The sequence below is a fragment of the Montipora foliosa genome, chromosome 1 (genome assembly GCF_036669935.1).
Source record: "Montipora foliosa isolate CH-2021 chromosome 1, ASM3666993v2, whole genome shotgun sequence".
NCBI lineage: Eukaryota > Metazoa > Cnidaria > Anthozoa > Scleractinia > Acroporidae > Montipora > Montipora foliosa.
Window position 1 is genome coordinate 5,057,336 of NC_090869.1, and position 12,500 is coordinate 5,069,835.

General features: G+C 40.6%; 2 protein-coding genes across 3 annotated transcripts in view; both read left to right on the plus strand.

Moving 5' to 3' along the window:
- The window catches only part of LOC137974270 (alpha-glucosidase 2-like), a 25,093-nt gene extending 23,419 nt beyond the window's left edge, over window positions 1-1,674 (plus strand). The window contains exons 9-10 of the mRNA XM_068821147.1: window positions 334-690; window positions 983-1,674. Coding sequence (XP_068677248.1) covers window positions 334-690; window positions 983-1,269 — 644 coding nt within the window. The 3' untranslated portion in view covers window positions 1,270-1,674. The remainder of the gene's footprint in view (window positions 1-333; window positions 691-982) is intronic.
- Window positions 1,675-6,285: 4,611 nt separating this feature from the next.
- LOC137974281 (uncharacterized skeletal organic matrix protein 7-like) overlaps window positions 6,286-12,500 on the plus strand; it is a 12,813-nt gene continuing 6,598 nt past the window's right edge. Inside the window, exons 1-2 of one of the 2 annotated variants that reach the window (XM_068821164.1) lie at window positions 6,286-6,512; window positions 12,048-12,312. In XM_068821164.1, coding sequence (XP_068677265.1) covers window positions 6,326-6,512; window positions 12,048-12,312 — 452 coding nt within the window. In that variant the 5' untranslated portion in view covers window positions 6,286-6,325. Of the gene's footprint in view, window positions 6,513-12,044; window positions 12,313-12,500 lie in introns of both variants that reach the window. The other variant, XM_068821155.1, reaches the window with a different exon arrangement.

Here is a 12,500-nt window from a genome sequence, read left to right on the forward strand (position 1 = left end):
CGCGAACGTCCTTAATCATCAGGCATTGAGTAACCTAACAGTCAATCTACTGATTGATTTGTAAGTCCTACATCCCCTTTGCTCCCATCCTTCCCCGGGTTTCAAAGCTCCATTTTACCGCCCATCATTCACGCAAACAGCCAAGCTGTGTGCCATTTTCCCATCTAACCGTATACTAACTCTATTTACCCATTCTCTCACTAACTTACCAATTCATCCACTCATACACCTACCCAAACAAACAGCCAGACAGGATGTCAATTGGCGACACAGTCAACAAACCACCTGTACTAACCATCCATCACTTTAGTTTTACTGGTACCTCTGCTTTAGGTCAGAAGAGCCGGCCAGTGTACCTTCCGTCTGGAAGCCAATGGTATCGTTTCACAGACGACGAGATGCCACTTGGTGCTCCCGTGGATGGAGGGGTTGAGTTCGACTTCTTCGCCCCATGGGACGAGCCCACCATGGACAACTGTGCCATTTACATCCGAGAGGGAGCTATTATCCCCAAACGGGAGCTGGAGCAGTACATTGGGGAGCTCTATTATCAGGGCAAAATGAACCCTGTCACCTTCAGCATCTATCCAGGACGAGACAGCCAGTATGTGATGTATCTTGACGACGATGGCGTCACGAACAGCGCTGAGGAAGAAGGGAAATACAGGCTGACTCAGATCTCTCATCAAGGTAAGCTTATGTACACACTGCCGGCAACTCCGTCAAAATAAAACCTCGGAAATATTTCCTTGAATATAGAAAATTCCTTCTCTCGTCAAGTCTTGAAATTTTGTTTCTTTTTGTCCAAAACATTTTCTGTCGTCTTGAAGTGGATATGAGAGAAAAAAAAGGAACTGGAACCAGTTTTGAAACTAGCGAACATGTTCCGACTGTGTCATGTTATCTTCAAATTCAGGATGTCAAGCTAAGAGAATCAAACTTTCACTTATTATGATTATATTTTGTTTCTCTTTCACGCTAGGAATTCCTGGGGGCCAACGAATTCGCATCAAACGCATGTACGACAAATTCAAACCACGTGAGACCTTCTACTACCTCAGCATGCCGGGAACTATCAACCCACAATCCGTGAGGGCCGCGGGGAAATTACTGTCGCAGAAGTTTGGGACTACCAACGAAGAAGCTGCAAAAGCTTTGACGGATTCAAAAGAGACACCGGGCGCATTTTACTACAACAATTACCTGAACACGACTTTTATCAAGACCTTTGACACCTCCAATGATATAACCGTGGAAGTTGTGTTCTAAGCAAGCTCTCCTCTTTGGTGAATACAGAAAGCGTATGAAATCCGATCTAGATAGCACAAGTTATTTGCTATGATGTTGTTAATAGTTTAGTGTAATTAAAGTTGAAACAAAAAAGTTTGGGCTTGTAATCTCTTTGAAAACTAACTAGATGGTTAAAGAAACGAGAGTATTTAGCGTGATACTGCTTACCTGAGAGGCGATAGTGCTTGAAGGAGCAGAAATAGTATGCTTCTAAATTGTAGTTACGAGAAAGCGGATAAAAAAGGATTGTATAGCACTCAAAGCGATTTTAACTATTGCTCCGTACACCGAAACCGAAACAGTTATCTTTAGTCAATCAATCATAAAGCTTGTTCAAGCATGCCAATGACTTTCAGATCATTTTATTTTGTGGAAAGCTTTACAAGTAGCTTATTGGTGGGTAAATTCTTTCAGACGATGTAGTTACCTGAGACAATGTAATGTTAACATGAAAATTTAGTTATGTTTCGTCGTCTTGTTGTCTTTCTCCCATTTTTAAAATTGGCCTTTGAAAAAACCTTATCTTCAAAAAATAGACGTTTTCAAGCATATGGTAATTGTCCCACTCTTAGCTCTCTCGTGGCGTAACTAAGCTTTAATTAAACCAATGCAATTTTTATATCTCAACGCCAACAACTCGAATGACAAAAAACGTCCGAAGTCACTGTTAGCTGACGCGGAACTAAAAGCCAACGAAGGTAAAAAGGCACATGTGTTTAATAATTTCAAGACCACAATGCTTAAAATCTTAATCTGTTCTTAGCCCAAAACGGCTCAAAAACCCTTCCCTAGAGAAGAAGATTTACCTACATTGAGTACATAGGGAGGTCGGGGGGGAGGTGAGAATTTGGAAAGCACTCAAGCATAAACGATCGACAACGAAGAGCTTGGATAGATGTCGCCTCCTTTGTAGCCGTTTCAGTTTGTCTCAGTCCAGTTCTCCACTGCGATGTTGGCTTGTACCTGCCCCAAGAGTACAGCGCCTTGGCGTTATTGGACAAGAACTGATTTTATAATATATTCTGTTTTTTATTAGCATCTACGCGATTTTAAATAGACTTTCACTTCGTTGTATATTTTTATTACCCCTGAAGAAGGCTTATGTTAGTAGCCGAAACGTTGGGATTTCAAGATCTTTTTTCAATAATATCTTTTAATCAGTGTAACATTTTCATATTTTACCAATTTATGAGATGATCATCCAACCAAGAGACGCCAATTTCGTCACGTGCATGTGGTTTGAAATCCCGGTGAAACAATGGAATGAAGCGCTATCCATAACTTTCATGCACTATCAAACCCTAGAGTTTGATAAGGCATCAAACTCTAGTGAACCCATTTCTTAATTTGAATATTAATAACACGTATTACACCAACAGGAAAAAACATGTATCAAGCGACTGAAGCAAATGGACATCGTCATCTTTGAATAAACCACTGACTTCAACAATGGGTATTTTTATCACTCTCTGTTTCTGCCCGTTGCTCGAATATTCTAAAGGCCCATTTATTTTTGTAACAAGTGGACTTAGGCAAGGCACTTTCCACCAACATGGCCTCTTCATCGGCTGATTTTGCTTGCCGAGGAATGAAATTTGAAGAATTAAATTAAATTAAAGTCGTTTCGCCTACAGGTCGATTCGCCTACACTAAAGTCGATTCCCCTACACACTTAAAGTCGATTCGCCTACACTACACAAGTGAAGTCGATTCGCCTACATGCTTTGATCCACACAAAAAAAACTTAAAAGGATCCAGCGAGCAAAGTTTAGATCTCTTCAAGCTAAAATATTCCACCTGTGCGATGATTTCGTGAATCAGAGAAAAAATGTAGAGCAGCTTCTCAGGCAATGCGCTCATCTACATGGGCCATCGAAAGCATTCACTCAACGCTCAAGGTAAGGCTTTTAACGGGTAGTTACGGCTTTGAGAAATTGTGATGAAATTACATCTAAGCCATGCCAGTGCTCAAACTAGCGAGCTAGTGGGCATGCGCAGTTGCTAGCGGCAATGATTCATTGAGTCATTGTGCTTAATTCGGACATGAAAGCAAAAGCTTTGTAAAGCCAAAGAGCTATATCTAACTGCAGACAATACTGTTTCGGCCTTCTGGGCCTATATATCCTCTCTTAAATTACTGTAAATCAGTTGAGGACTTCTTCAGAGTGAGCCCTCGTTTCACTGCTAAAGCTCTGTTTTCACTATTGTATGACCACCGAATGACCACACTCATCAGGCAAATTCAACGAATATATTACTTTAGATGTGGAACAAAACAAAACAAAGGAAAAGCTTAATTAACTTTTCACCACTTTCATTTATTCTGCATGTGTCTTTTAACCAGGAATGCAGCTCAACATACTCCATAGATACTAAAACAAGGAATGACCGGCAATGAGCTACAATGACCTACAATGAGAGCTTTACAATGATCTTCAATGAGCTACAATGACCTAGAGTGATCTACAGAGACCTACAGTACTGATCTACAATGACCTACGATGACCTACAATTAGGTACATTAAAAGCTAAAATTAGCTAATGACCTGTAGTGAGCTAAAATAAAAGACAATTTGCAGCGCTGAGGGCACTGCAGCATGTTTGCAGTACAAAGGTTAAAAACATTCCACTCTGCGATTTGAACAAATCAAAACCTCATTGCTGAGCAATTTGAAAATTTTCATTGTGCGCTCTGAACCAAAGAGAACAGTGTAGGAAGAATAACTTATTTATAATCTTCTCTTCATTTTTTCCTGCTCTAGTTGAGACTTTATCCTTGCCAAGCAAAGCCTTGATATTTGTACACTTTCATTTAGCTATAAAATAAAGGAAGCCATCCAAGGGTCTCTTTGCAGTTTATTTCGTGCGTAATTGCTGTCGTCATTTAGCTTCATTTGGGTTGTCATGAAATGGACTAAAAGCGTTGCGTGACAACGCAGAATGGATGTTTTTTGCTCAACAAACTCTTCACCATGATCCTCTTTTCTCTTTATCTTTGATTGTAAGTCATTTAAGAAGGTCATTGTAGGTCATTGTAGATCACATACCATACCACTCAGGAAATGATTGATGGAATCTTCCAGGTGTTTTCCCAAAAGGCTACAGCCTTCTGAGATCACGGGTCTAATCTGCAGGTCGCAGGTCACAGGTCACAGGTCACAGGTCGCAGGTCGCAGGTCGCAGGTTGCAGGTCGCAGGTCACAGGTCATTGTTTCAGCAATACAGAAAGTATCCTAAACCTTCATAAAACCTAACCTTAGGCCTAAACAAAACAAAAGTTTTTAGATCCTGCCTCACAAGTTCTTCGTTTGTCTCTGAATTCCTGTGTGTAGGAGATGTTGACTGAAAGCAGGGCTTAAAATTGCGACTCACTGGTCGCCAATGCGACCAAAAATTGTCTGCTGGCGACTAGATTTTGAGAACTGGTCGCCAGCTGGCGAATGGCGTGTTGTCTGGTAACCCAGGATAAACAGTAGACAACTTCTGTAATTTAACCTTTATATGATGAAATCATTCGGAACTCGTAGCTAGAACACGACTCACCTTTCCTTTCCGACTAAAATAGTGTCTAAATACTACGAGAAAATCGGTTTCACACACTTAAACACCATGTGCTCATAGCCGGCCGGAAGACGAAGATTCGGCCAGAAGGTTAATTGAAAATTTAAATCCATCGTCAGTTGTGAATGCTAAAAACGTAGATTACGGGGGGACCTCCTGGGAATTAGCTTGGTATTGATAATATATTGATAATGAACCTGGACATCGCATAACGAGTGCGTCCCCACTGTTAGAAAGCTGACACCCGCAAAGTTGACTACACAAAGTGACTAATAAACAGAGATAAATATCGGTAGAAAGGTACTTTAAGAAAACAAGTTCCTCTGATTCTAGAGGTTACTGAAACGAGCATTGCGGTTGTGTGGGGGCCTAGGCCGAGCAATTGTAGCAATGCGTTTACTGGCGATAAAGGTAGGAGAATAAAGAAACTACGTTTTAAAGAGGTGAAAAGCAAGATGATAAAGGTTTGCCTTGCTATGGAAAACACGGACTTAAAACGCTGTGTGCTTCGCTCCGTTTTAAATAACCGTAAAGAACACCATCACCAAACCAAAGACAAAACCGAAAGCAACAGTGGCTTTAAAAGTCTTTCTTGTGCTGTTTTTTTTCTTGCTATTTAATAATTGTGACTTTTCTTGCATGCAAAGTAACATTTAAAATCATGTTCTTTCGTAAGCCATATATTAAATAAGTTGGCGACTAAATTTTTCCCATTAGTAGCCAGCTGGCACCCGAGAAAAAAAGTTAATTTCAAGCCCTGGAAAGGCAAGTTTGTATACCGCATCAAAGTTTTCAACAATTCTCTTTTTACCCACAGAGGCCTTTGTTGATCTTTCTTCTTGTTTTTTGGTCTTGTTCGCACCCATTCTTTTGATTCATGTTCTGTGATCACTGTTCCTGTGTTCTTGCGCCACCTTTCCAATTGACTGTTGACTCCAAATAGCCCGGTGGGCTTCTTTTTCAGACAAAAGAAGTTCATTTTGTGCAATGCCTCAACCATCATTTCAAGGACACATGCATTGAATGCCCTGTCTGTTTAAGGAATATTTGGGCCATTCTTTGTCCGTCGCCTTCTTTAACAGCATTCCTATAGTCAACGCTTTAATTTACTGAAGTAAATTAAAGGGGTGCGTCTCTACATTAAAGGTGTAGCGTACTCACCTCAAGGTAGATACTTCCATTTGTCCAACTTCCCGCACAATATAGGTCTTTGTCATCTTTGCATGACTTGTCCACCATTTTGAATCACCCGACGCAAAGGCCCTAGGAACAAGGTTGCCCAAAAAGCACCCGTGCAAATGGTACCCAATTATTAGAAAATGCGCTCAATGTGAAACGCAACAAGAATTTTCCTACACAAGTGGCTGTGATGATAGGCCATGAGCAGGAATATGACGTCATCACTGTCCGTGAGCGTTACCGGTTATACAAAACGTCACGCAGATTCTCACAGGAACCTACTCGAAAAACTAAAATGCTGTTTTCTACTGCCTTTACTGTCTGTGCTTTTTTGGCACTGATCGTGGACACTGCAAATGGTGGAAAACCTACTCCTTTGGCTATTCAAGGCTCATGTAGTGTGGATGACGTGTGCTTAACTCTGGAAACAATTTCGCAGAGTCAGGTTCGCTTAGAGAAGACAATGAAATACTATACGGACGGTAAGACAATTGTAGACTTCATCATTTTGGTCTTTGAACTCTGCCCAAGAACTACCGTCTTTCCCCCGAAGAATCCTTTCCCCTCACAGAATCCCAGAATCTCATGGGAAATCATAGTAAAGCCTGCAGGGACAAGGGAATTTAGGAGTTAGAGTTCTAAATTGGTACGTGTTTTTTTCTCGGTATGGAAGGTTCCATCTTGGAACTCATTTGATGCATTAAAAATGTCTATGTTTTTTTAACGGTGGCTCTTTTTGACCTGTTTTGGAGTGTTCTGTCTTCAACAGGACGGGGAGGAATGTCATAATTTTATCGAAACAATGTCTCCAACTCCAAGCCCTGTCCTTTATAAGTCGTTTTGAAGCGACAATAATTATTTAGATTGCAACACGTATTTAGCTTATTTTCGTGACCTTTAGCGTACAAATCAATTAACAAGGAGTAGGACATCTGTGCAAGAGAGCACTTTGTCAGGAAAAAAACCCTTAATTTGGCTGCCCTTGTTAATCAATTTGAACTGAACACTTTACCAAGCTACTGTTCACCACTTTGGTCCACTTTAGCTGTGTTTTTAATCACACTTTACAAAGCTACTGTTCACCACTTCAGCTGTGTTTTCAATCACACTCAGGGCAGTGTGACCTCATGATATTTGATACGGATGTGAAATGTCTTTATTCTTAAATGAAATAAATTACCAATGATTTGAGAGAATAGCATCCGAGAGTGTCTAGGACTGATTTCCAATTTATTACTCGGGATGCCGAAGGAAAATTCCGTTTTTTCATCGTGTCACAAATCGCTGTGTTTTTATATTGTGCGATTTCATTGGCTCCAGTCCACCTTGGAATCACATGCAAGATCAGGGGTCGATCAAGGTGGATAAACACTACGTGTGATTTTATTGGCTCCAGTCCAACTTGGAATCACGTGTGAGATCAGGAGTAGACCAAGCACAATATTCTCGCCTGAATGTCCATGAAACTTCTCCAATCGAAACAGTTTGATCGCTTATCAAATGGTGAACGGAGATTAAATCCTTGAATTTATTAGCCCTGATTTTTGGTTTTATTGAACCGTGACTACTTGCATAGGAGTGTGCTTCCAACTGGGAACCTTTCCTGCCATCGATCCAGGTTGCCAATCGAAGCGTGAGTTCATCAATGGAACCAACGAGCTCAGCGGCTTATCAAATTAAATGAAGAGTTCAACTGGTTAGCAAACAGTTTGTCTTAACACGAAATTTTAAGCAACTTTCACACAGCACAAAAAGTCACCGTTACTCATATAAATTTAAGCGTGGCACTCTATCGAAGATATTACCGTTCATTATCTAGGATCGATACTTTTTTATCGATCATTGCTTATGTTAGGTTGTAATATCCATACTGACACTACATAGTACATAATCAAGATATGAACTCGCAATAATAAAGGATTAGTGAGGTACGTTCGAGTCCCGTTTTGTCATCGACGAAGTTGTATGTTTTGGGAAGTTTCTTTTTGCATCGTAACTGTTCAGAAATAAAGCTATCGTAGTATATGTCTTTGTATGGGATATCAGTAGACTCCGAGCGGCAGCGCGACTTCAATATTGTCAACGCAAGGGTGATCACCGGCAGGTCTCCCATCATACTAACCCCGTCCAACCTGCACGGTCTCCCTTTTGTAGGTTTGTGGTTACATACAATATTCACCGTTTGACTTTGACGAGCATGTCTATGAGTGATTTGTCCCTCTTGTATGATATTAAAGGAGGTTTGTTGAATATGTTTGCCAGCAATGGCTCATTTTGAATAAAACTCCAGTTGCACGTCAGTATTTCTTGAAGGTTTGACACCGCTGGGTTGTCTTTAGTGACAAATGGTAGAGCCTTCTCGCTGGTGTTGGGTTTTTAAGTGCCAACTGCCTTCCAGAAAAATTGACCTTGTATTAGTGTTTTCTCGATGAGATGTGTAGCGTAGCCTCGATCTTTAAGGCGGGCTTTGAATCGAGAGAAATGTTGTTTTTGAAGAGTTTGTTTGGAGGAGCCTCATAGCCTCTCCTTAGATAAAACCCTTCTTGGCACTGAGCGGGTAACGAGGTAAAATGCGTGTATTGGAAGGTTTCAGTGGCGATCGGGTTGTGATATGTTTTGATATCGAGAATAGATATTCTTTTTCGAATCGTTCTCCTTTTGTTACTGTCGTGTCTAGGAGAGTGATCTCCTTCTCTGAAAATCAGCTGTAAACTTTATAGTTGGGTGGAAGTTGCTACCTTATGCAATGAACAGATTCTGGAAATATCCCCACCGAGACCCCACACCATAGAACAGCTAAATTTGCCAAACTCTGCAATGACCTACCTTCTCGGGCCAGATTTTGTATAAAATCCTTAGCTACTCCCTTCTAATTCCTCCCTTGTCCTGGGTTGAAGGAGGGGAGGGGGTTTCGTTGACTCATGCATTATTTACTGTATTGGCTTAACAAAAATTTACAAAACCGAAGACTGAAAATGGCCCTTTCCCGCAGTCAAATTACATATCCTCACACGGACTCATCAGTTTCTTAATCTACCTCATTTGAGAAAATTAGGAGGCATTGGCTTTGTAAGGGATCTCGTGTCCTATTTCTTTGTCCTCCCTGGGATTGTCATCGCTCAAAATGTCATAAATAAAATAATAAATAAAATAATAAATAAAATTAATAAAAATTCCTTGTCGTTGCCACTCCACTGTTCAAATTCTAGGTTTTCCTCGTAGCCACTTAAGCGCAAGCCGGGGCCTTCCTGACGCAAGCTTGTTTTCTTGAGTAAACGGACTGTGTCGATACAAAACATTTTGATCCTTATATCCATCATCGACCATCCCGCGTAAACGCTTGGCTAAAGCTGAAACCGTTTTTTTATCCAATACAAACACAGTCCAGTCCACTCACGTGGACCCTTCTAATTACTGTCGGTGGCCTCGTCTTCATGTCAAATTAACGGCTCACTGTTAAAAAACAAAATGTAATATAAAAAAATAATAATAACAATAAGAAGAAGAAGAAAAGAAAAAAGAAAAAAAAATGTCATAAAATTACGATGATATCCTTAATTGTAATAGAGAAAAATTCATGTTATAATCGCATTCTGACTAAAAATATATTTGGAAAGAAAGATAAGATCCTTAAAGAAAAACCACTCTTATTAAAAAATATATTACGCAGATCATATCAGTTATTAAAAGAAACACAAACAAATTATGGATTCTAATATCTGTGTCCTGAAGGTCTACATTTCTTCTTTTTCCTCTGGAACCTCTAAGGCAGAGGTGAGCTTATCGCAGGATAGCAAAGGATACTTTTGCTCTTAGCCAATACACAGTGCTGGTGTAATCCTCTCCCTTCTTAATGGCGAGTAGTTCAGCTAATCTGTTGCAAGGTTGGTACCTCTTACATTCCTCGGCCATTCCGCCTGTGATAGTAAAAACAAGTGGCGTGAAGTTGCTTTTTTCCACCTCAATCACCCTGCTTTCATATGGGCGTTTTTTTTTTATTTTCATTCTCGCGTTGCCTGTAGATTTCCTTGGGGTTTAGATCTCTGTAAGAATCTGCATTAGGGTGACAAACCCTGACATCGAAGAATGCAGTCCTCTGTCTCTCCCAGAAGCCACGGGCGCTAATATCTAAACGAGCATCAGGAGCTCTGTTGGCACCTCTGTTCAAAGTCTTTGATGGGAATTACTGTCAGCCAGTTCGATGCTCCCTTCTCCGTGGCTAGCCCTACAGCTCGCTTGGTTCCTGTCGGGAGAGAGGTCGTCACCCTTTCTAGCCTGTCGTCCATGCACTCATCCTTTTCCTTACGCGCGCTTATTTGCAGTGTTCTTATTTCTGACGCATCCGGGGTCTGATGCACTTGTTCCACAATTTGCCTTACTAGGGGACCTGTGATCCTGACTGAAGCCTCGTGTTCTTTGGGTGAGGCTCTTGGTTGGATCTACAAGCCCACCAAGCGCTCCCATGCGCACAGGAAGCGCAAGGAGTTTGCGCTCGGCTTCAGTTATTGCCTGGTTCGTAATAGCTGGTATGAGGACTTCAGTGATCACACGCTCTAAAGGCTCTAACAATTCTAATAATAATAATAATAATAATAATAATAATAATAATAATAATAAGAGACCCCTATAAGGGCGTATCCGTGTGATGCACAGACTGTTAACACAAATTGTCCAGTGACAGAGAACTACAACAACGGGTGAACTTTGGAAAATGGCGAGAGTTTATCAGAAAGATAAATTTGTAATTTAACTACAAGTTATTTATTGTGAAAACAGTTGTTAACCCCTTAAGACCCGAGGGGGTAACAGACGACTTGAGTGCTAAGATAGCTAGTCAGAGTTAAACAAACTCTTTAGAATGGGCATACTTATCTTGAGAGAGTTCGTGCATTTTACTATCTTGCTTCCATAAACTGCTACGTGTAATTTCTTCGAGTCTTTATTGGTTTACTGGGTTGTCTCGGTCCTTTTTGATTGGCCAAAGTAATTACTTGGGTTTTGGTTTTAGGACACTCAATTCTTACTAGCTCTAAAAACAGGCAACAAAATTATTTGCTTTCGTGGCTCGCAGCCAGGGTGTGTGCTCTTCATACGAGAGAACCCAAGATGGAAATCTTTTCGGAAACGTAATCACAAGACCTCGGTCCTTCTTTTATTTCTTGATTTCTTTTTTAATTTGGTTTTTAAAGGCTTTTTCGTAATGTACTTTTCGCGTTTTTGATGTCTACATAAGGAAGAAGGGCGTTGGAATTCCTAAATACTTCTTTCTGATAGCGAGTGTTTACTCAATGGTCAAATGAACACACTGATTCGATTGATAAATGCTTGGCACAATGGCCGCTTGGTTCGATTCAGATTTTTATTTTTGGGACGACTGAACAAACTGGTTCGCAAGAAACAGGTCAATTGCAATGATGTTTATAGTGGAACACAAGAACGAAGCAAGATCTAGAAAGAACGTAGAAAATTCTCCTTGCCTTAAGAAAGCTTGCCGTTCTCAAAGAAAAATCATCTGTCCACTTCATCAAATACTTTCAGATGTGAGGTTTAATACTGTGTCAATCATCGCGAGCCGAAAGGATTTTTAACTAAATATTTACTCTCATCGCAAGATGAGAACTACGTGGCCGAGTTGTTAAACGTGCTTACAGACTGCTAGAGAGTTGGGAAAAGTGTGTGTGTTCTATTAATCGCTGTAAAGGAATTTGGAAGTACTGAACGGCATAAAATTAAATTCCCCGATCGGAGCTCAATTAAGGTGGGACTACGAACAAGAAAAAAAAGGATTTCGACTGGTTTTATGATGTGGTATGCCAAAAGACCTGTTTACTTTCGTAATTTATGCAGGCGCAGCGGGCCTATTTGCACCACGGACTTACACTCTAGCCAGTGACATAGTGTGTAGCGCACTTACAGTGCACTACCACAAAAATAGAATAGCACATATAATTACATTTAATGTAACAGCGTTTTCGTAACTTGGCATTGTTTCTCTTCAATCTATTTCACCTCAGAAGACAGCAACTTTTCATTGACTGCAGTGGTACAATGCACAAGCCTGGTAAAGTCCCCACCTCCAAACCAACATTACAAAATGGCTGCTCTGGACCTTAAAAGTGGTATTTTATGTCGCGCACTGAGCCAGGCCATTGATGCATCACAGGCATACACTGTGTCAGTAGAGATTCTTAACCAGGCAGGATGGAAAGGGGTAAACAGTGGACATCCGGGATTGCTTTTCAACGTGGTTGATGAAAACAACTTCGACTTTGTGTACCTAAGGTGAACCGTAAACCTTGTATTAAACATTGATACTTTGTTTTCGGCCTCTGTCTGACTGGTTAAAATTCGTTGTTGGCAATTAGCCCAAGTAAAGAGTCTCCATTTATACGTGCTGGTAGTTAAAACTTGTGGCGTTTGTGGGCCGTATATAGAATGCAACAATTCAAGTAAACTCAGCTGCTGGGTCG